General features: G+C 39.5%; 1 protein-coding gene across 1 annotated transcript in view; it reads left to right on the forward strand.

Moving 5' to 3' along the window:
* Positions 1 to 1,266: 1,266 nt before the first annotated feature.
* Positions 1,267 to 22,615, forward strand: part of LOC311488054 (obscurin-like protein 1) — a gene marked incomplete at both ends in the record, with an annotated part of 30,505 nt that continues 9,156 nt past the window's right edge. Inside the window, 19 exons of the mRNA XM_084544557.1 lie at positions 1,267 to 2,029; positions 3,028 to 3,297; positions 4,214 to 4,474; positions 4,598 to 4,822; positions 5,023 to 5,289; positions 5,474 to 5,719; positions 6,416 to 6,691; positions 6,927 to 7,052; positions 14,517 to 14,792; positions 16,680 to 16,794; positions 17,192 to 17,355; positions 18,006 to 18,281; positions 18,379 to 18,654; positions 19,173 to 19,448; positions 19,548 to 19,823; positions 19,952 to 20,221; positions 20,341 to 20,607; positions 20,735 to 21,004; positions 21,563 to 21,829. Of these exons, the coding sequence (XP_084400683.1) occupies positions 1,267 to 2,029; positions 3,028 to 3,297; positions 4,214 to 4,474; positions 4,598 to 4,822; positions 5,023 to 5,289; positions 5,474 to 5,719; positions 6,416 to 6,691; positions 6,927 to 7,052; positions 14,517 to 14,792; positions 16,680 to 16,794; positions 17,192 to 17,355; positions 18,006 to 18,281; positions 18,379 to 18,654; positions 19,173 to 19,448; positions 19,548 to 19,823; positions 19,952 to 20,221; positions 20,341 to 20,607; positions 20,735 to 21,004; positions 21,563 to 21,829 (5,167 nt within the window). The remainder of the gene's footprint in view (positions 2,030 to 3,027; positions 3,298 to 4,213; positions 4,475 to 4,597; positions 4,823 to 5,022; positions 5,290 to 5,473; positions 5,720 to 6,415; positions 6,692 to 6,926; positions 7,053 to 14,516; positions 14,793 to 16,679; positions 16,795 to 17,191; positions 17,356 to 18,005; positions 18,282 to 18,378; positions 18,655 to 19,172; positions 19,449 to 19,547; positions 19,824 to 19,951; positions 20,222 to 20,340; positions 20,608 to 20,734; positions 21,005 to 21,562; positions 21,830 to 22,615) is intronic.

The following is a 22,615-nucleotide window of genomic DNA, read 5'->3' on the forward strand; positions in this document are numbered from 1 at the left end:
GTATAGTTATACAAAGTTACTTCTTTTCAGTCAACAATCTTAGTCGGGATGAAATTAAAACTGTTACTTTCTTGTTCACTGAAATCTAATACATTTACATACACAAGTTTTTTATTTTAGTTGGCATGTCTTGTATCACTCTGATTGATGCTGAAGATTATAAAGACAGTATTGTTCACTTTCCCAGCATTCAATAAGCACAATATTTCATTAGGATATTTATCATTCATATATTGTTAATATGAAGAAAAATTACCCATCAGAAGAAATTCCATATAATAATGTATGGAAATATGGCTGAAAAAAAATAAAAATAATAATAATTAAAACATTTTCTTTGAGACTTGAAATTTTGTTTCCTGCATCCACAAGGGCACTCTCGGACATGGCCCAAAACACATTCACTCAGTTCACTGATAAACAAATTCTACAAAGGATAAAATTAGACGACAGTAATCTTTAGCGGTAGAGATACTGGGAAGATGGAAATTTCTAGTATTGCCCAACTGATATTCATTTAAGAAAATAATATTCTGAACAGTGACATATAAAGAATGTAATCCTTAACATAGCTGACTACAAAGGGTGTGTGAGAGGTAGCAAGGTCTCTTGGCTGGGCAGACTGTGATTTTGTATGGTGGTGACTGGGAGCATGCAGGTTTCTGAGTCGTCTTTGTGATACCTGACACACACTCCCTTACAGGTCTTTATTTAGAGTGTACTATATTAAGCACTTTCCCACTGAAATACAGCACCAGCTGTACTGGTTGTGGTTGTGGCCCCTTTTGCAATAGGACTAGGCTATTCCCCCTCTTACTGCTTGTCTGCGTTTTTCTGTCATGTAGACAGATCTAATTCAATTAGTCCTAATAATCATGCCATCTGTTTGTATTGAAACTCATGCACTGATTGGGGTGGGTGGGGTTGAAAGATAGAGGAATTACTTTTCATTTCACATGGTAAGATTCGGTTTCTTAGATGAAATATAATCTCATAAAATTCACTTTTTTTCCACACAGGTTTGCATTACCTGTTACATGTTCAATTTCAATGTTTTTATTTTTAAATGCACAAGCACTTTGCTGTCAAAGTAATCCATTTGTTATTTCTTTTTTGGCAACTTGTAGTGCAGAAGTTGGGCGGTCTTGCTCCAGTGAATAACGTACTGCACTCCTGGACTGCTTAGGGTGAAAGAACACAGTCAAAGAAGCAGAAATGGATGTGTTTGGTGGTGCACCACGTTTCTTAGCCTATCCAAGACCAGTAATGGTACAAAGTGGAACTGATGCAGTCCTGAAGTGTCAAATTGGAGGTGATCCAAGGCCTGCCGTTATCTGGGAACGAAATAATGAAAAGATTGATCCACAGGGAAGATATAGGGTCTTTGAGGACGGGAATGTGTACAATCTAATCATTTCAGCCGTTACCATTGAGGATAGTGGCCAGTATATATGCAAAGCAAAGAACAGCATTGGAGAAACATATGCAGCTGCCACACTGAAAGTAGAAGGTGAGGCACAAGAGATGGAGCTTCGAGAAGAAAATAAGCCACGATTCCTCATCAAGCCCCTCTCCACTCGCGTTGGTCGTGGGGAAGATGCTGTCTTCTCATGTAAGCTTTGGGGAAACCCACGGCCAGAGGTTGTTTGGGAAAAGGATGGTAGAAAACTCAATGAAATATTTGAAAGCACACATTTCAGTGTGGGCTACCAGGACGGTGGATGGTTTCAGCTCAAGATCTTTAAGACTCGTACCCCAGATGGTGGGGTGTATACATGCAAAGCTAGAAACGAATTTGGAGAATCACTGGCAGGAGCCGTGCTGCTTGTGGATGCGGGCCCAGGACATGAGGAGGAAGGAAATCGTAATGGCTACACAAATGGCCACTGGAAAGTCCACCAGGGAAAACAAAGGAGTGGTAGGCAAGTGCCAAACAGACTCAAAGACGACACCATGACCAAGTCAACTAAAGTAAAAATGTTTGCAGTGACAGAGGGCAAACATGCCAAATTCCGCTGCTTTGTGACCGGTAAACCCAAACCAGAAATAATTTGGAGGAAAGATGGGAGGCTTATACTGTCTGGAAGGCGTTACCTTTTGTATGAAGACAGAGAAGGATACTTCACGCTTAAAGTCCTGTATTGTAAACAAAAAGATAACGGAGTTTATGTTTGTGCTGCATCAAATACTGCAGGGCAAACTCTCAGTGCTGTACACCTCTCTGTCAAGGGTAAGTCAAGGTCATTTTCAATAAATTAATGCCCAGGTCATGTCAAATGTCAAGGGAATTTGGTAGTTTAAACTGTTAGTGCAGACAGCTGTAGCCTGTGATGCCTTTTTCAGCATGTGAAGGAGTAAAGTAGAACGCAGTGTGTTCTTGGATCAAATGTCTAATAATTTGATGCTAGGGTGATGTGAGTGAGATGAAGACATACCCTGAGATCGTATATTGGGACAAGAATCGTAAAATTTTGTTTTTACAGTGGTTTAAAAATGATATATATGTTTTTATTTTTATTTTTATTTTTATTTTTTACCATAGAATGTTATAAATACAAAAGCATATGTATGTCCAAGGACAATAGAGTAAGTTGCATGTGAAATACCCTCATATTTTTAGCATTTCATTTTGTTCCATTCTCTAATTATGTTAACTTAACTATAATTTGCAATTAAGTGAAAGCTTTCAAAAACATTTCAAACTAAAATATATTCCTGTCTGATGTTGTCAGTTGCAAACTGTTTATTCCCTATCTAACGCTACAGTGTGTTAATGGCTTTTCGATTCTTTACCTAAATGAGCCAATAGTCTCATCATTTTGCTCATTTTGTTTCCTTTGAAATTAAATTGACTGTGAAATGTATTTCACAGTCAATTCACATATATTTCACCCTGATTGCACATACTACATACATAGTATGTGCAATCAGGGTTGCTTAGATAACTTGTACTGATGCTATATTAATTATATTGAGTATATATTGATGTCATATTTGAAAAATCAAACTCGTGTTCTTCCTTCTCAGAGCCACCTGTGCGGTTCAAGCAGCCCCTAATTGATCTTGAAGTATGGGAACGAGATTTAGCCATCCTTGAATGTGAAGTTCCAGAGGACTCTGTCCCCATCACATGGTACCTGGAGGATAGACGACTGCAGCCTGGGGCCAAATATGGAATGGAGGAGTGGGGAACAAAACGACGACTAACAATTCGTGACATCGGAGTCGATGATGATGGGATTTACCTTTGTGAGATGCCTGATGGTGGCAGAAGCATTGCAGAGGTAGCTGTAAAAGGTAAATCAGGAGCAAATAATAAAACAATTTAATATGAAAATAACAATTTAAAACCTCAAAGCATGTGAAAATGACTCACATGATGAAGCAAACACGTGCTTTCTATACACATGTAACAGGACCCTTTAATAAATACACTTTAAAGGTCAGCAGTTTTGACTGCTTTACTTCTGTCAAGACCGGTTGAACAAAAATTTATAGTGAAAATCATATAGCTGCTCATTCCTTCTCACTCCTTGGGAGAGAAAGTTTTAGATTTGAAGTCAGTTTCACCGTGCATGTTACTTTTCTTTACTGTTCCATACCACTACCGACTAGCTGACATGAAACTTGTTTTGCCTGACTAATACTGGTCTTCTATGAGACTGTATTTCAAGATTGCCAACAAGGTTGAAAATGAGATACAGTTTGTGTCCATTTAAGCTTTATTGTAGTACTAGAAATTATGACTCTGAGACAAAGAAACAAGAAAGTAGAGTGGTTTTGTTAAACAACAACAAATAATCTGCAGAACCAGAAAGAGGGCATTCTGGATAGGTCAACAACATCAGACTCTGGTATGACCATTAGTTGTTTCCTATTTCCTACAGAGTCAACAGTCCCTTTTAGACCACAGTCCTAACCATAACTATGTAGTTAATTCAACCATAACAACAAAGATTCCCTAACCTAAAGTAGTTTCAATCTTATATCAATTTATAGTTGTGACCTAATCCAACAAAATTTTTACCATAGCAGAGCCAGATCAGAAACAGTGACTGTACCAAAATGATAACAATTTCAGTTTTGAAAATAATGCCAAATCTGGGGCTAATTATGAGCTACATATTTTGTTGCTTTAGAGCTTGTTGTCCATCAGATTTTTAAAATCTCTCCCTATAATCATTCACTTATAAACACTCATGTTTCCCTGCAGGAACAATTATGCGGAAGCTTCCAAGAAAGGTGGATGTCTTGGAGGGTGAAAATGCTGCCTTTTGTGTTGAAGTTGAAAAAGAAGAGATGGACATCCATTGGTACAAAGATGGTGTAGAACTGCGTGAAACCCATCAGACCATACTCAAGTCCTTTGGTCGAACTCACATCCTGGTTTTTGTCAATACAATGCCCCAAGATTCTGGTCTTGTGACTTTCCTTGTAGGCAGATCCAAGACATCCTCTCAGCTAAGAGTGAAAGGTAGAGTCCATCATTAGTTGCTCAAAGCACTTCTCTTTTGTTGATGCCACCTGGACACTTTGTGAGTTGATCTATCAGTTTTTAACAATCTAAAGGAATGTTGATTTTTTTTTTTTGTTTCAGCGGCTAGACATTGTCCTCCTAGTTGTCCAGTTGGTGTTCAGATCAACACAGAGCGTGCTAATGCAGCTCTTCTCTCATGGGTACCTGCTCAGGACTCACGAAAGAACCCTCCATCTGGATATGTGCTTGAGCGTCAAGAAGTGGGCACCGGTTCACAGGAGTGGTTACAGTGTCTAACCACTGACTCTGCAACTTCTGTGGAGATCCTTGGTGATAGTGTCCCATGTGAGGCAGATTATCGCTTTCGAATTTGCAGCGTAAACAAATACGGAAAGAGTAACAATGTTGAGTTTCCTAGAACTGTTCACTTAGGTAAGCTTAAATAATCAACTTCTATATCTAATAGTGTTGTCTTATGGGACTAATAACAACATGATTGAGTTTATTGCTTCACAAATCCTGATTAAAGTGATTTTCTTTTTCAGTTCCAGTGGCCAGAATACAAGCTCCCTTACAAGATGCATTGGTGCCAGAGGGGCAAGATGCTCTCTTCTCTATTGAACTCTCTGCTTCAGTTATTGGTACATGGTTCCTAAATGGGACTCAGCTTCAGGAGGATGAGCGTTATTCAATGCGGCGGTCACGAACACACCAATCTCTTCGCATTCGAGCAGTATGTGATATAGACAATGGAGCAGAAATTACATTTATTGCCTATGGCATTCGGGATTCTGCAGCACTCTACATACAAGGTACGGATAGGTGCAATGAATGATTTTCTCAAGTACTGTCTGTGCTTTTATTGACTCGTCATTGTGTTTTTTGTTTGTTTTGTTTACGTAAGCATACTGTTCATGATTATAAGTGGTAAGACTCATTGAATCATTGATTTTCTAAAATTTGCAGCTCCTCTTGTCAAGTTTTCACCACTTTCAGAAATGGATCGAAACAAATTTGTAGAAATTGGAAACCCTATTGTGCTATATTGTGAGCTGTCGGACCCTGAAGCTCCAGTGCACTGGTACAGGAATGGGGTGGAATTACAAACAATGGAGGGACTTCATATCCAATCAGAGGGCACCATGAGACGAATCGTCATCCAATCAGCAGAGTTCTCACATTCAGGAGTGTATTGCTGTGATGCCATAGATGACGTCATCCGGTTCAATGTGGAAGTAGAGGGTGAGTGGAGCGATACACTAATGTCTTTTACAGAAACTAACTCTTTATTGTAACTTGTACCATTCTTCTTATCTCTTTATGCATGTTGTCTTCTTTTAAAGTCTACCTTATCAGAACACATAACTTTTACAAGTTAACAATCTATTCAATATCTAAATATCCATAGCACCACCTGTGAGGTTTTCAGCAATTCCAGTTGCTGAGAAGAACAAAACCATCCAAACTGGCTGCCCCATTGTTTTACATTGTGAGCTGTCAGATCCTTCTGCCCAGGTGCAGTGGTACAAAGATGGGTCAAAACTCCAACCTCAGTGTGGAGTAGATATTATAACTGACGGCTTGATGAGGAAACTAATTGTCCATTCAGCAGAAGTTTTCCACTCTGGTTTATACTGCTGCAAGACAAAGGGTGACACCATCACATTCAGTGTGGACATCAAAGGTGAATTGTTTTACCTTAAGTAATGTGACACATTAACAAGCTCCTACTTGGGAAAGCAACTAACTCTGATGACAGTTTTGTATGTTGTCTGTTGCCTTTCTTCTTAGCAGCACTCATTAACTGAGGAGCAAAACTGTTACCTTTCCTTTCCCTACAGCATGTTAGGAGTGAAGTTCTTTGTAAATAGATGAATAATCAAAATGGCAAGGATAATATTGATTTAAAGCTGACATAAAATCTAAACATATCTGTAGCTCCACCCATGAAGTTCTCAGCTATTCCTGAAGATATGAGGACCAAGTCAATCGAAGCAGGCTGCCCTATTGTATTCCAGTGTGTGGTTTTGGAGCCTGAGGCCCACGTTTCCTGGTACAAGGACGAAACACAGCTCACTTCAAACAGTGGATTAGAGATCCATTCAGTGGGGAACACAAGGACATTAGTTGTTCAGTCTGCAGAGCTGTGTCACTCTGGTGTGTACAGATGCACCACACAGGATGATACCATGGAGTTTCAAGTGGAGATCAAAGGTGACTTTACACTTCTTATCTTATTCATTCATACTGTAACCCCACAACCTCTTTCTAGATGCCACTAATAATCCTTGCTTCTTCTGTGTGGTTTGAAGGATTGTTTCATGAAAATAAGAATGGTTAACTCACTAGGTAGTAACAATTTATAGTATGGATACCTTTTATTATACATAAAAGGTATCCATTTCCACAGTCGTGATTTTATTTAGCTGTCCTGAATTCCCAATGCTAGCTATACCAGTGACGTACTCTACTATCTTTGACGTTGAGAGAACAAAGTCAATTGAAGTGGGAAAACCTTTGGAGCTGGAATGTGAGGTGGCAGACTCCACTGTGCCTGTCTACTGGTATAAAGATGGTAAAAAGCTCTTTCTGCAGAATGGTTGGCATATACAGAGTAATGGCACATCAAGGAGACTCATAATCCCTTCTGCTGAGCTCTTGCACTCAGGGCTATACAGCTGTGAAACTTCTGAGGACACTATCCACTTCACTGTGGATATAAAAGGTGATTTTGTATTTATTTAAATGTTTTCACTTTTAAAGTCACTACAGCTATTCTGCAGCTGTTCTGGAGGCTAGATGCAACTAACATTTAGAGTATGTATATATGTATGTCTGTGTTTAAGTGGTGCTTAATTTTTAACCCTTGGAAATGTTTGTCTCATTGAATTGGATGTGATGGAATACTTCTCCTTTTCGAAAGGTGAACCTGTAAGCCCTTTCTTTAGAGTGTAAATATGTTAGGTCCACAGTGATAATATCAATCACCATCTTTAGCTCCGGTGTTGCCATTGCTACCCTCACCGACAGCTGTGGATACGCAGTCGGTTGAACCAACCTGCCCCACTGAACAAGATGGTGAAACATCAGACCCTGCTTTCCAAGTGTCATTGCAGATGGATACAGAGCCTGATTCTAATTCAGTGCCTGGTTTTGAAATTGGAGGCATCAAGAAGACCCTTGTTATTGAACCATCTCATCCTTCAAACTTTGGAGCATACTACTGTGCAACTGCAGATGATGTTGCCCAATTAATAGTAAACAATCAAGGTGATTTTTATTTTTTTTTTTGCAAATGTGTTTTGTGTTTTATTCATGACTAACTCTGTAATCTTTAGCTGCAGATCTATATAAATATCTGCAGCATTTTTTTTATGAAAATCTGCACTGAAATTATCCCCCCAATGATGTTCTGTAGTGCCGCCTCCAACATATCTGGTTGACCCCGATGTTACGAAGTCTGCTGAAGCATACCCACACAGCCCAATTGTCCAGCAATTTGAGATTTCAGACCCTATTGCCAAAGCCTGTTGGTACAAAGATGGAACCCAGATCTACCCCAAAACAGAAGCTTACCATCAGTCACAGACCAGCAGCCAAATCTTGCCTTTCCAGTCACAAAACTTGTCTGATGATAGGAGGTTTGGAGACGCACAGTTAAATGAGGACTTGAAAGGTGGTGTTCCTCACTGTTCCTGCACAATTAAAAATCAAGAATTTAGTTACATACTGTACGTGCAGCTATCATCCAGCTCATTGTTTTCTCTTTGGCTTTGTCCAAACAGCAAAGCAGTGTCACTATGGTGATGAGATTGATGAGATAGCTGATGCATCTGGCCAATACACTGTGGATGTCAAAGGTGATTTGATATTTCAACATCAGTCATCCATCTTAACCCAGCACATAAATGCCACTAACATTAGTGGTGTATTTTATTAGCACAATCATCTGAGGCATCATTTATTTTTATGTCTTTAGATAAATGCTTTGTGTTACATTGTATACCCTGTTCTCAGGATATTGCTATTTGTGGCTGTTAATCAAATATGTGGTTGTTTAGTAGCTGTGTAGCTGCTTCTCATACTAACATAAATGTTTAGTATGTCAGTTCATTCTTCATTTAACTGCCATCTTTGCTGTACCAAGCAATTTACAACTCTTTCAGTCCATCTTATGTCTTATTCATCACCAGATCCTCTCATTCATATTGCTGCCCCAAACCTCTCCCCGTTGCAATGACAACGAACTCTTATGAACGTGAAGAAAATTTAGGTACCTTAGGGTTTTTAAGGTGCTAATGTACAGACTGATGATATGATAATATTAGGAGTCAGTTTAAGGGAAACATATTGGAGATCACATTCAGACCAAACCTGGTCGACCTTCTTGTTTGTCTTTGCAATGGATTTTCCGATAACTCTATGCTAACCCACAATGATGTAAAATTCTGTTATGAGACGTGAGAAGTATTGAGACCATCAACCACTGAAAACCTTTCTCTGTGTACATCACAATACTTATAGCTGCATCGCCAAGGCTCTCTTCTGACCAAGAGAAGAACAAGTCCATTGAGGAGGCTTATCCTGTTGAAGTTATCCAGAGGTTCTCAAAGTGCAATTCTGGCAAGGTTGGAGAGACTGAGACTTGTGAAGAGCATATGCCAACTTCCCATTCAGTAAATGAATATATGGCTGAGTGTATTGAAACTGAACAGCCAAAGGAGTTCTCCGGCAAGCAACAAATAACAAAGGCCGAATCTCCGCTGGACTCTTACTCTGTAAAGCCAACAACAAAGACGCAGTCTGACACTCACAATCACACTAACCAGCCCATGAAATCACAAGGTGAGGAATTCATTTATTGTATACAGCATACAGAAGATCCATCGGGAGAACTTGATAATTACCTGCAGTCATCTGTCCAGACAGATGAGTTTTGTAATATTTTGAAAACTTCTACTGCTGAATCAGAAGAATCCACTCTCAAGGCTCAAACTGTCCAATCGGAGGTGCTACATTGTTCAGTAGAGGTGCTCACTGTCCTGTCAGAGCTAGATAACCTCCTACAAACTTCAACTACTATGACAGAGCACCCTTCTAACACCTTACAGATTTCAACAGACAATTCAGACAAGTTTTGTTACTCCTTAAAAAATACTTCTCAAACAGAGGAGCATTTTGAATCCTTACAGACTGCTAATGTCAACTCAGAGGAGCTACGTTGCTCCACAGAGATGTTGCTTTCTCTTCCAGAGAAACATCTTGATTGCGTACAAATTGAAACTATCGATTCCATGGGGCCCTGTAACTCTTTATGGACCGGCCAATCAGAGGTGTTAAACAGAACACAGACATCTACTGTCCTGTCAGAGAAGCTCAGTGACTTCCTTAATACAACAGCCCTTCAATCATTGGACTTGTGTAACACTAAAGAGGCAGAAACTTCCCAACCAGAACATTACAACTTTGGACAGTCTGCATATGCCAGACTGGATGACCCCTATCACACAGGACAAACAATACCTAACCATTCAGAGGCGCTGTATCAGTCGAGTCATCAAGAAACAGACCAAGCAGAGTGCCATCGTATCATGGAGACCACAGAAGATCAAGTACACAGCACCGTTAACTTTGGGCAAACATCATCTAACCACTTTGCAGAACCTTCCTATATCAAGCAGCCATCTACAGTTCACTCAGAAGGGATCTATCTATCAAGGACATGTGACAGTGACTGGAGTGACAGTGTCTCTGCTAATAAGGTGGCTGTTAAAGGTGATTTAAATGGTTAGCATTATCAAACAAAAAATGGACAGGCACAATGTTGACATTGCACAAAATGAAGAGATTGCTTCTTGCGATCCTTGACATTTTGACAATTTCTGCATTTACTCACTTGATTTTGTTCATACTAAAACTACTTCTGTAGTTGATGTCCAACGTTAAGCTTGGGTGGTCTGGAAGGAGTATTACAGATAAGGAAAAGAAATAAAATACATTAGCTTCAAATCCTAATTTGAATGCCTAGTCATATCAAGTCTAACCAAAGATACCTCTTGTAAAATTACTAATAATTGAGAACACATTTTTACAGTGACTTTAACTCACAGTTTATTGGCATGACTAATATTGATTTGAAGTTTTGTTATTTTTGTTTTTAAAGCACCATTTTGTTGTGGTCAGTAAAAGTGATGCAATAATTTCTTGGTGTTACCTCAAACATCCCCAGCTCCGCCTATGAGAGTTACGGCACTTTATGAGACTGAGAGGAACAAGTCTGTTGAAGTTGGTGAACCCATAGTGCTGCAATGTGAGATATCACCTTCTAATGCACCAGTTACTTGGTACAAGGATGGAATAAAACAACTTGAAGCAGCCGGGCAAGACATGCTGGCAGAGGGTTCCATAAGAACATTGGCTTTCCAGTCAGCGATGCCATCTCATACAGGGATTTACAGCTGCAAGACAACCGATGATACGGTGCAGTTTCATGTGGATGTTAAAGGTGATAAAAGTTGTTCTAATTTTGTCTGTCAATAGTTTTTAGTGAGAGCCAAACACACACACAAAAAATGCATTTTATTTACTTTTAAAAATTAAGTTCTCACATTATCCTGAATTAGGTTTAATAGTTTTCTCTTTAATGAATAGAATATTAGGCGGCACAGTGGAGAGGTGGTTAGCACTGATGCCTCACAGCGAGAAGGTCACCGGTTCGAATCCATGGGCCGGCTGGGCCTTTCTGTGTAGAGTTTGCATGTTCTCCCTGTGTCTGCGTGGGTTCTCTCCGGGTACTCCAGCTTCCTCACACCATCCAAAGACATGCTCATTAGGTTAACTGGTGATTCTAAATTGGCCGTAGGTGTGAATGGTTGTCTGTCTCTGTGTTAGCCCTGCGATGGACTGGCGACCTGTCCAGGGTGTATCCCTGCCTCTCTGGGATAGGCTCCAGCAGACCCCCGTGACCCTTAACAGGACTAAGCGGGTGAAGATGAAGGAATGAATGAATGAATAGAATATTAAGTAAAAATTAAAAATCTCACATAGAGTTAAAAACAAAAAATTGTAAGTGCGCTATGAGTTGAGTTTAGTTAAGGGTGAGGATGCAAAGTATTCGTAATTGGTAAAATCAGATTTTAAGTCTGAAATAATAAAGTCTGTCCAACTTTATATTTCCTAAAGTGCCTACCAGGACACACTGTAGAATCATACAGCTTTGCACAGTCATTGTTAATCTGACCCCACATTCTTGGAGTTTTTCATAGTTTAGTCAAAATAAAGCAGATCTGTTTTGTCAAGTGGCCAGGGTTTCATTAGTCCATTAAGTTTTTGGTTGAACAAAATTGAAGTGTCTCTAAATTTCCTGCTTCGCACTCTCTAGAGTTAGGTACGCTGACTGGCCAAAAAAAAAAAGTAGCCACCTGGATTTAACTAAGCGAAGAGGTGCGAGCCTCCTATTGGATAATTACTGCATGGGAAATTATCTTTCAGCTGGCAACAAGTTATTAAACCCCAGCGGATGCAATGAAGTGTCGAAAGATACATCGCATGGTCGTGGAAAAGATGTTAGTCTGTTTTAGAAAACTGGAAGGACAGTGGAAAACCAACGTCTTTGAGGAAGAAATGTGGTCAGAAAAAAATCCAGCTTTTGGTGAAATCAAATTGAAGAAAAATAACAGTAGAACTCAGGGCTGTGTTTTATAGTTTAAGTAAGAGCATATCCACACGTACAATGCGAAGAGAACTCAAGGGATTGGGACTGAACAGCTGTGTAGCCTTAAGAAAACCACTAATCAGTGAGGCTAACAGGAAAAAAAGGCCTTAGTTTGGTAGAGAGCATAAAGATTGGACTCTGGAGCAATGGAAGAAGGTCATGTGGTCTGATGAGTCCAGATTTACCCTGTTCCAGAGTGATGGCCACATCAGGGTAAGAAGAGAGGCAGATGAAGTGATGCACCCATCATGCTTAATGCTTATTGTACAGGCCTGTGGGGGCAGTGCTATGATCTGGGGTTGCTGCAGTTGGTCAGGTCTAGATTCAGCAACATTATGTGCCCAAAGAATGAGGTCAGCTGACTACTTGAATATACTGAATGACCAGGTTATTCCATCAGTGGATTTTTTCTTCCCTGATGGCACGGACATTCCAGGATTCAGGGAGCATGAGACATCATTTTCACACACATTGGCTACCACAAAGTCCAGCCTTTACCCCATTGAGAATCTTTGGGATGAGCTGGAGAAGGCTTTGCGGAGTAGTCAGACTCTACCATCATCAATACAAGATCTTGGTGAAAAATGAATGCAGCATTGGATGGAAATAAATCCTGTGACATTGCAGAAGCTTATCAAAACAATGCCACAACGAATGTGTGCTGTAATCAGTGCTAAAGGTGGTCCAACAAAATATTAGAGTGTGTGACCTTTATTGTTGGTCGCAACTTTTTTTTTGGCCAGACAGTTTATAAGTATGTATGTATCAAATACATACTTAGAAAAAAGGCATGAATCAATCATATAAATTATTTCGTTTCAGAACTGTGGTTTGCTTCCTCTGGTTTACGACAGTACCTGTTTTATTGACCAAATATATTTTGCATTCAATCCTGTAGCGCCACCTCTGACATTGTCACCTATATCTGAGGCTGACCAGAAAATGACGGTCATAGCAGGCTGTCCCATTGCTCTACAATGTGAGCTATCAGACCCCAATGGACAAGTCAGTTGGTACAAGGATGAAACTAAGCTCCTACCTCAAAGTGGAGTACGTATCCAATCAGAGGGAAATTTGAGGAGTCTATTAATCCCATCAGCTGAGCGGGTTCACACTGGTGTATACCGTTGTGAGTCAAAGGATGATGACATCCAGTTTGCTGTGGAAGTAAAAGGTGATGCTCAAAAACTCAGCAGCGCTTTTAATGTCTTGCACTGCCGCTAACTAACATTAGATGATTGTCATGCTTGGCTAATCACCTTACAGAAAATGGTTAATTATTACATAACAAATTTTACATAACAATTTCCCTGCAGGTGAAATAAACTTATAATTTTGATTTGCTATCATGTGTCACGTTATGTCATTTTAAAGACCTGCTCTTTATCATATCTAATCCAGATACCCATTTCCATGCTAAAGTTAAGTATTAAGTACTGAAGAAAATCTTCATTCATAACATCTTATTAAGCAGCTTTGCTGCACAGCTTCAGCAGCATAGTGTATATATTAAAAAAGCTTTTTTTTGTTCTCACTCACTAACTAAATACACATTCAGCACCAGAAGCAAACACTTGCCACTTTCTTGTTTACCGTGGCTTACCTGTTGTTCTTTGTTGCTCCTCCAAATTTTTTAATTATTTATTTTTTTTGTCTTATTTTGAGTGTTGTTTATATTGCTTTGTCAAATGTATTTTGTTTTGAAGGAACTAGGGAGATAATACTCCTTTGGTTCCATTTAAGTTCCTATTTTCTTTGTGACTGAACATATAGTAGGTTGGATATTTGTTTACTGATTAAACTGCATTTGTGGTGTTTATTAAGACACTCTTTTTGCAAAATCCAAAAGCTATAGCACTCCCTGTGAAGTTCTCAGAGCTGCAAGAGAATGACAAGAACAAGTCCATTCAGGAAGGCACTCCCATTGTCTTAAGCTGTGAACTCTCTCATGATCCTTCTGCTCATGTCGACTGGTATAAGGATGGGATGAAACTCCTGCCATACAACAATGTGGAAATACAGTCAGATGGTCTGACAAGGACACTACTCATCTCTTCAGCTGAAACCATACACGCTGGTACATATGAATGTTCAACATCAGATGACACCATCACCTTTAAAGTGGATATAAAAGGTGATTTATTTCTATACTTGTTATGTGTGAATGGTACTTGCCACATCTGTATTAATCTGTGGTGTGAGCGGAAAACACTACTTTGTTTTGAGTGGTCATGAGAAAATGGAACAATTTGTTGGATAGTGTGTTTTGTCCACTATTAGGGAATTGATCTCTTATCCAAAACCCTTGTTATTCCCCTCTCTTAGGCCGATTGCCACAGATCATGCCAATCCCACTGTCAGAAAAATACAAGACGATTGCATTTGGTTGTCCAATTATCCTCCAGTGTGAGGTCTCAGACCCTGTTGCCCAGGTTTCCTGGTTTAAGGATGAGGTGCAGCTTTTCTGCAAAACAGGCCTTGATATGAAAAGAGATGGCAACCTCAGAATATTAACTGTTAATTCAGCCAAGGTCTCTGACTCTGGCCTCTACAGCTGTAGTCTCGCTGATGATGTTGTGACATTCCATGTGGACGTTGAAGGTGATTTCCTTGTATTATTTTAATTGATGATCTTACAGGTGTGAGAGGCATTTTAGCATGATCGTAGTTACTCTTAATTAGACAATTCTTTGTACAAATGAATATCGCCAGAACTCTGTAATGCACCATATGTCTTAATAGCAGTGTATAGAGTTACTCATACCAACTATTCTTAAACAACCAAACCAAGAAGTTTGTTGTGCACAACAATCCTTGTTATATGATGTTCTGTCAGTTTAACAGCAGTGCTCTGCAAATCTTATAATACCCCCAGCTACTCCTGTGAGGTTTTCATCACTTCCAGAAGTCGCAATAAACAAATTCGTTGAAGCAGGCTGTCCAGTTATGCTGCAATGTGAAGTGTCAGAGCCAGCTGCCCAAGTCTATTGGTACAAAGATGGAAAACACCTGCTTGCACGGAGTGAATACGAAATCCAAACAAATGAAAAACTGAGAATGCTGGTTATTCATTCAGCAGAAGTCAGACACTCTGGGTTGTACAGCTGTAAGACCGCAGATGACCACATAGAATTCAAGGTGGATGTTGCAGGTGATTTAAGTATTCTGAGTTTTATAAGAATGACTAACTTCCAATGCTTGGCTACTAGACCAACACAGTCTACCATTTTATTTTGTTTTATAATATAATAGTCTACAATAATGTGCACCGATGCTTAATTATGTACCTGATGGCATACTTACACTCTTAGAGTTGTGATTGCTTTTGCCTAAACTTAATCATGGATAAGTAAATAATAATGTCATATGAGTAATTATTTAAGGAACAGCAATGATTTGTAGCTCATTATTGCTCTTAGTAGTGCATACTTACATTGCCGCAATAGTAACAAATTGTACTAATCAATATTTTTATAATATAAAACTACTAGATGTAACTACTAAATGTTTTTAACTGAAATGTTTCATCAAACCGGATGCAGCATGCTCACTGTACCTGCCAATAATCAAGAACTACACAGCTAAAGGTATCAGCTTGCAGCTGAACACTGTGGGGATTGTCCCTCAGTATTTGGTGTACAGAAGAAATTTCATTCTTAGCTGAACAGACACTAACTTTGTTATAGCAAACAATCTTCAAGCCATCTGTTCAATCTGTAGGCAAATAAAAGTTTTGACAGTCTTTGCTCTTGACCAAGTAAACCCAAGGATATTGCATAGCACATCAACATAGCAAATCTGATTACTGTGTTGTTACCTTTCAATGAATTGAAATTCCTATAGCATGGGTTTGCTTCCAGAGGCTGAGAGGAGCAGGTCTGTTGAAACAGGCAGTCTGATCAAACTTTGATCCTAACTTGTTGGTATGAATCGCGAAAAACAACAGTTCACAGAGGAAACTAGCTATGATGCTGGCCACACCTTCATCCTCTGTGTTGTATAACTGGAAAACTGATGATGTCAGTCGTTTCTGTGTAGAGGTGAAGGTGAAGGTGATATTCTAAGCTCTTTTTTGGCAAGATGTTTTCACTATTCCGTTTTTGTACACTTTCATGATCCTTCTTAATTACATAAGCAAAAACGTATCATCATTATATTCATTATAGTTTTATTATACATTTAGTTTTAGTTTCCTTTACAGATTTCATATGTAAGGACAGTGTCTTTAAAATAACATGGATTTTGATAAGTCATTTTTTTTAGCACTCCTACGCCAGCTGCTTTACATAAGTGCATTGCTTCAAATAACTTTCACTTTGCTTTAAAAGGATTAACATCCACTGATGAGGAGCTGTTATCTCGATAGCAAGGCTTGGAATCAGCATGTTTAAGCTGTGAAAACCTGGCCTTACAACTATTTAATGCATGAGCAGAAAGGATGAGTTCTGTTTCCAATAACTTACTTATTTCTTGTTGTGTTTCTTGCAGCACCATCGTTCACATTTGTGGATAACCCAGAGAAAGACCTTTTGCAGAGTGTTGTGGAGAAGGAACAACTTGTTCTGTCATGTGAAGTATCAAGGGCTGAGGGTGTTGTCCAGTGGTACAAAGATGGAACAGAAATGCAACCAAGCAATAATATTACAGTGCAAACAGAGGGCACCAAAAGGAATTTGATTATACATTCAGCCCAACTGTCTGACACAGGCACATACACATGCCGTGCAGGAGACAACATTTTAATCTTCAAGGTTAACATACGAGGTAAGAAAATAAATATACTAAAAAAGATTACACAAAAGTGTACACATTCACTTAAATTTAGTTTTACTTGTGTTAAGATATGTAATACAATTATTATACAATTATTTTCAATTTTCTTTCTCCAAAGAACCTCCTGTGATGATAGTCTATCCCAAAGAGGATGTCCACCTTGACCGTCATGTCCCTGAGGAAATTATTCTGAGCTGTGAACTGTCTTGTCCCAATGGTGTTGTCAGCTGGTACAAAGATGGTCAAAAGCTCCAAGAGAGTGAGAACATCAAGCTCAAGATAGAGGGCCCTTATCGACGACTTAAGATTCTTTCAAGTGGAGTTGAAGATTCTGGAGAATATGTTTGTGATACAGCTGATGATTCAATATTCTTTCACCTTAGTATAACAGGTAAAATCTCATACTACACATACCCTTCTACTGTGTATACATGTGGGTGTGTCAGTATTCTAACGACAAAAAGCGCAATGTTCAACTAAGCACCTAAAGGTAACTCAGGTCAGTACCAAGTGTTCCCTGATCATGTCTAAAGTGTTTCTTCTTTTCTGAATGGCTTCCTTTCAAGCTGAGGTAAAACAACAGATGTCCAAGAAAGGGACAATATCTCATAAACAAAAGGCAGAACTTTTGGCATGACATGGCACACTTTTGGACATTGTCTTTCAAAGAGATTCATGGAGAGAGTTGGCAAAAATAGTATGACTAACAACTTCAAACTAAATGCAAATGATGCTACATTATTTTCCTCTACACACATGGCTAATCCCCACACAAAGTAGGTATGCAGCTTGAATCTTTTCGGCCAACTGCAGTCCTTGAGTGAGTAGTGAATAGGGTTTCAGTTTGAAGCATGCTAATACCTTCAACAATAACAAATGCATGGGGTTACATATGTAGAATGTATCCAAAGACAGTCTTGTTGTTGATATTTGTATTGTATAAAGAACCTAAATGAGGATCTAGGACAGCTACATTCTAGCGCACATTCCTTGTCCATCCATTTAACTGTGTATAAGCTGGGTTATAATGTCCATTTCCAGAACCTCCGGTACACATTGTATCTCCAAGTCAGTCCCAAATGGAACTGTGCCAGCAGACCTCAGAGAGAATGGTTCTGAGCTGTGAGATCTCACGCCCCAATGCAGCGGTGCGCTGGTATCGCGATGGACTTGAGGTGGAGGAGAATGACAACCTTATTCTAGAGGTAGATGGGGTATACAGACGACTTATAATACCTGAAACCACTGTCAAGGATTCAGCAGAATATGTATGTGACACAACAGATGACTCCGTGACATTCTTTGTGAACATAGCAGGTAATAAAACTGAATAATAGGGAAAATAAGTCATCTAAATGTGTTGCTGTGGCAGCAGTTTTCCATTTTATTGCATAACAATTTTCTTAATAAATAGAGCCTCCCGTTTGCTTCATACGTCCACGGAAGATGGCAAGCAGAGTAAAGAAAGTGGCTGGGGAGAGTCTGGTTCTAGACTGTGAAGTTTCAAGATCAAATGCGGAAGTCACCTGGAAGAAGAATGGGGAAGAAGTAGAAGACTCCAGAAATATCACTATTCTTGAGGATGGAGTCATGCGTCAATTAATCATTCACTCGCTAACAGTTGAGGATGCTGGGCAGTACATCTGTGATGCAAAGGACGATGTGATGGATTTCAGTGTAAGAGTTCAAGGTTGGTTATTTCACTTTTTATTTTAAAATGGTATGCCATTGTGCTCCAAAGTTGTAGTACTTTCTTCCATGCAACTAAACACTTCACTTTCAATGGGAAACTTTATTGAGCTGCATGTCTGAATTCATCTGCTTTCTCCAACTGCTCTCTTCTCCTCTTCACCCTTCTCTTTCTTTTTCTGTCTCTCTACGCAGCCCTCCTTAAACAGATGGATCCCCCATATAAAACTTGCTTCCACTCAAGGTTTCTCCTTGTTAAATAGAGTTTTACCAGGGAGACACTTTCAGCTTAGCCTGAAAGTTTCAGACTCTGAAGGGTCTTGAGACAATCTAGATTGTTACAGTTTTGCTGTAGTTTTGATATCTTCAGTATATTTTAGAATAAAGGAAAAAAACGCTTTATTGACCAAGTACATTCGAGGCTTTGGGGCTCAGTGAAATGAAATGTAGATTTCTGATTGCCTATAATGCATACAATTATTCTGATCCATATTCTTCTCTTGTCTAATTCATCTTCAGAGTTGCCTGTGAAGATTATTGGAAAAACAGATGCAAAAACAGAAAAGCAATTTTTAGTATCAGACGATATTATTCTGGTGTGTGAACTCTCAAGAACCAACGCCTCTGTCAGTTGGTACAAAGATGGTCAGCTAATTGATGACACTGAACGATACTGTAACGAAGTGCAAGGTGTTTTTCGATCACTGGTTGTCCTGAATGCCGGGCTTGAAGATTCTGGGGAGTACACCTGTGATGCTGTTGATGATAAGATGATCTTCTATATCACTGTCAAAGGTAATCATATTAATAATGCATAATTACTAAATGTTCTGGTCTATCGGTCTATCCTCCACTTGGGTGGATAATAAACGGTCCTCTGTCTTTCCTGCTCAGAGCCTCCTGTGCAAATCATTGGAAATTCAGGCCACCCAGAGCATCATATACTTGTAGCAGGAGATGACCTTATTTTGGAGTGTGAAGTATCTCGGCCGAACGCCACCATTGAGTGGTTATGGAATGGCAAGACACTGAAACCAGACACTCGTATAGAAATTGACAGCTATGATGTTGTGAGAAAGCTTGTTCTCTCTGGGCTTCAGCCCTCAGATTCAGGAGAATACATTTGTGACGCCATCGATGACAAACTGATAACCATTGTCGAGGTCCAAGGTAAGTTTAAAATGTTTTGAAACACAAATTAAATTTTTTGGTTTCTGTGATGACTTCAATGTTTTATGTATGTACTTGGAATATACAATATACACTTCGTAGTAAATCGTCATTTATTTTTTTTTCAGAGCCACCAACTAAGTTTGTGAATAAAAAAGCAAGTAATAACATCCTGGCATATGAAAATGAGAGCGTCACACTGTATGCCATTGTGAGCCACAAAAGCAAAAACATTCAATGGCTGAAAGATGGCCAACTACTGAACAAGGAAAACATTTTCATCTCCAGTGAGGATAATACCCACAAGCTCACCATTAATCCTCTGCAGCTGTCAGATTCGGGAGAATATGTCTGTGATGTTAAAACAGATGAGATGTATTTCAATCTTTTAGTCAAAGGTAAGAATTTGGCGCTCCATAAAAAAATGTCAACTCTGTTTTCACTGAAAAACTTACAGTATTTGATTATGACTGTATCAAAGTTTACACCTCTGAAATTGTATTACTTTACCTAACAGAAATGAAGGTGAGATTTATTAGAAAACTAGAGAATACTGTGTCTCTGAAGGGCAGAAACCTTACATTACAATGTGAGATCAACATGCCCAAAGGAGATGTCCAGTGGCTAAAAGACGGCAAGGAGATCTCTCCAAGCTGTCAGTACACAATACGGGCACAAGGTCAAGAGCGCATCTTTACCATCCACCAGCTCGTGGAGGAAGATGCTGGAGAATATACCTGTGAATCCACAGATGACAGGACCACAGCTATTGTCACTGTTAAAAGTAAGTACATTTTAATCTTATAATTTTATGGTTAGAAGGATCTACTCATGGAAGTCTTTTAATGGTGAACATTCAGTCTTAATTTTTGAACAACAATGTCTCTAATTCATCTAAATGTTTTTTTCAGCTCCCCCTGTCGTCGAGTTTGTAGCAGAGCTTCGCAATATCACCGTGTGTGAAGGAGAAGATGTAGTATTTAGGTGTGTCGTTTCACCAGAGGACACTAAGTTGGTGTGGCGCTTAAATGACAAAGAAGTAGCTCTTAATGAGCGCACGCTCATTTCCAGCAATGGACTATGCCACATGCTCTGCATCAAGAAGTGCATGGTTTCAGATAGCGGCAGAGTGACAGCTGATGCAGAGGGTTTGGTATCAGAAGCAGAACTGCAGGTTCAAGGTGAGTTGATGCCCCTTCCATACACACCATAATAATGTGTGGATGAGGTACAGAAATTACAACATTTGACAAGTTACAGAAATTACAACATTTGACATTCATTTACTATTTAATAACCTGGTATATCTCTCTCTGTGTGACATATTTAGCAATACTGAAGTCAGTGTGAACATAAGAGTATCCATAACACAATGCCATTAATACCATATCAGCATATACATAAATATACCACTTCAAACATGGTTAAACACCTGAAGAGGTGCTATAATAAGTCCTCTTGCTAGAATTCCTCGAGTTACTGACAGAGACAAGTGGCTCAGTGGTTTTGGCGTGTGCTGGAGGGGACACGGCGCCTCGAGGCTTTTTGCTTGAAATTACGTGTAAAATTATTTGTGATTAAAAGTTATTTCCTCTGTCTGGGTGTAGATTCATAGCAGAATTAACAAAGAACACGTAGTTCACATAACTCACACATGTAGCGAAAGGGCAGAAAAGTACATAATACATTGTTGACTTGACAGATCCTGCTATGTAGTAATTCCTAACATTCATTTTAAGAGCAACAGGTGCTGTTCACCAAGAAAATGATACCAGTTGTAGCTGAAGAGTACAGTGAGGCAACTCTAGAGGTGGAGGTGAGTGTTGATTCAGGAGAGGTACAGTGGATGAGACAAGGGGTGCTGATCCACCCCGGGGCCAAGTATTCTCTGAAACACACGGGCCGAAAACACAGTCTCACCCTGCACAAACTGGCCATGTCTGACCGGGGCACCTACAGCTGTGAGACGCTTCATGACTGCACCCAAGCCCAGCTTATAGTGGAACGTGAGTGTGCACGTGTTCTCTCTCGTGTGTCCTGTTGTTGTTTGTTTACTGCTGTTGCCGACAACTCCATCTCTCTCCATCTCTCCATCTCAAAGCTCAGTTAACAGAGTGAGAGTTATTTGAGTGACTGGGGTCCATGGTGGCACTAGTATGGGAATATGACAGCAACTAACGGCTGATATCCATACAGCCCATGCTCAAATTCAAACTATGGTTCTGAACTGACATACAATCAGTAAAGGCCTGATGAATCAAGCAACTGTTTTGGTAAAGGGAAATCATAAATTACAAACAAAAATGCTGTTGTTTCCCGTCTGGAATTGCATTTTGTAAATAAAGTGGATACGTTTCCTATGAACAAGCACCTCATGAAAAAAGTAGTATGCTTGACGCACTATAAAACTAGTATCTGTTGCTGTTCTTTCAGCACTAGTGTGGGTGGGAAGGGGAAAGACAGGACTCCAGGCTTCTGTTGGCATCTCATTTGAATTTGGATCTCCTCTCATTGCATCTAAATTTACACCCTGGCCTTCAAAACTAAGGTTGTTGTCATCGGGTCTCCAAAGTAAACACACTTTTTCCACAAGGAATGTTTGTCTGTGTTAATGAGAACTGTTGGCAGTACACAAAAAGCCCTGTGCTCAAATGGCTATATCAGCTTGTCAATTTGTGCCAGCTTGTATGGTTTAACTGCTGTATACAGAATAGACACCAAGTATATTCCATAACAGGGAGAGGACACCATGTCTGCTGAGCTGCTGACTATTGAACTGGAATGCAGCTGCT

Source organism: Chelon labrosus (genome assembly GCF_963514085.1).
Source record: "Chelon labrosus genome assembly, chromosome: 5".
In the NCBI taxonomy this organism is placed as follows: domain Eukaryota; kingdom Metazoa; phylum Chordata; class Actinopteri; order Mugiliformes; family Mugilidae; genus Chelon; species Chelon labrosus.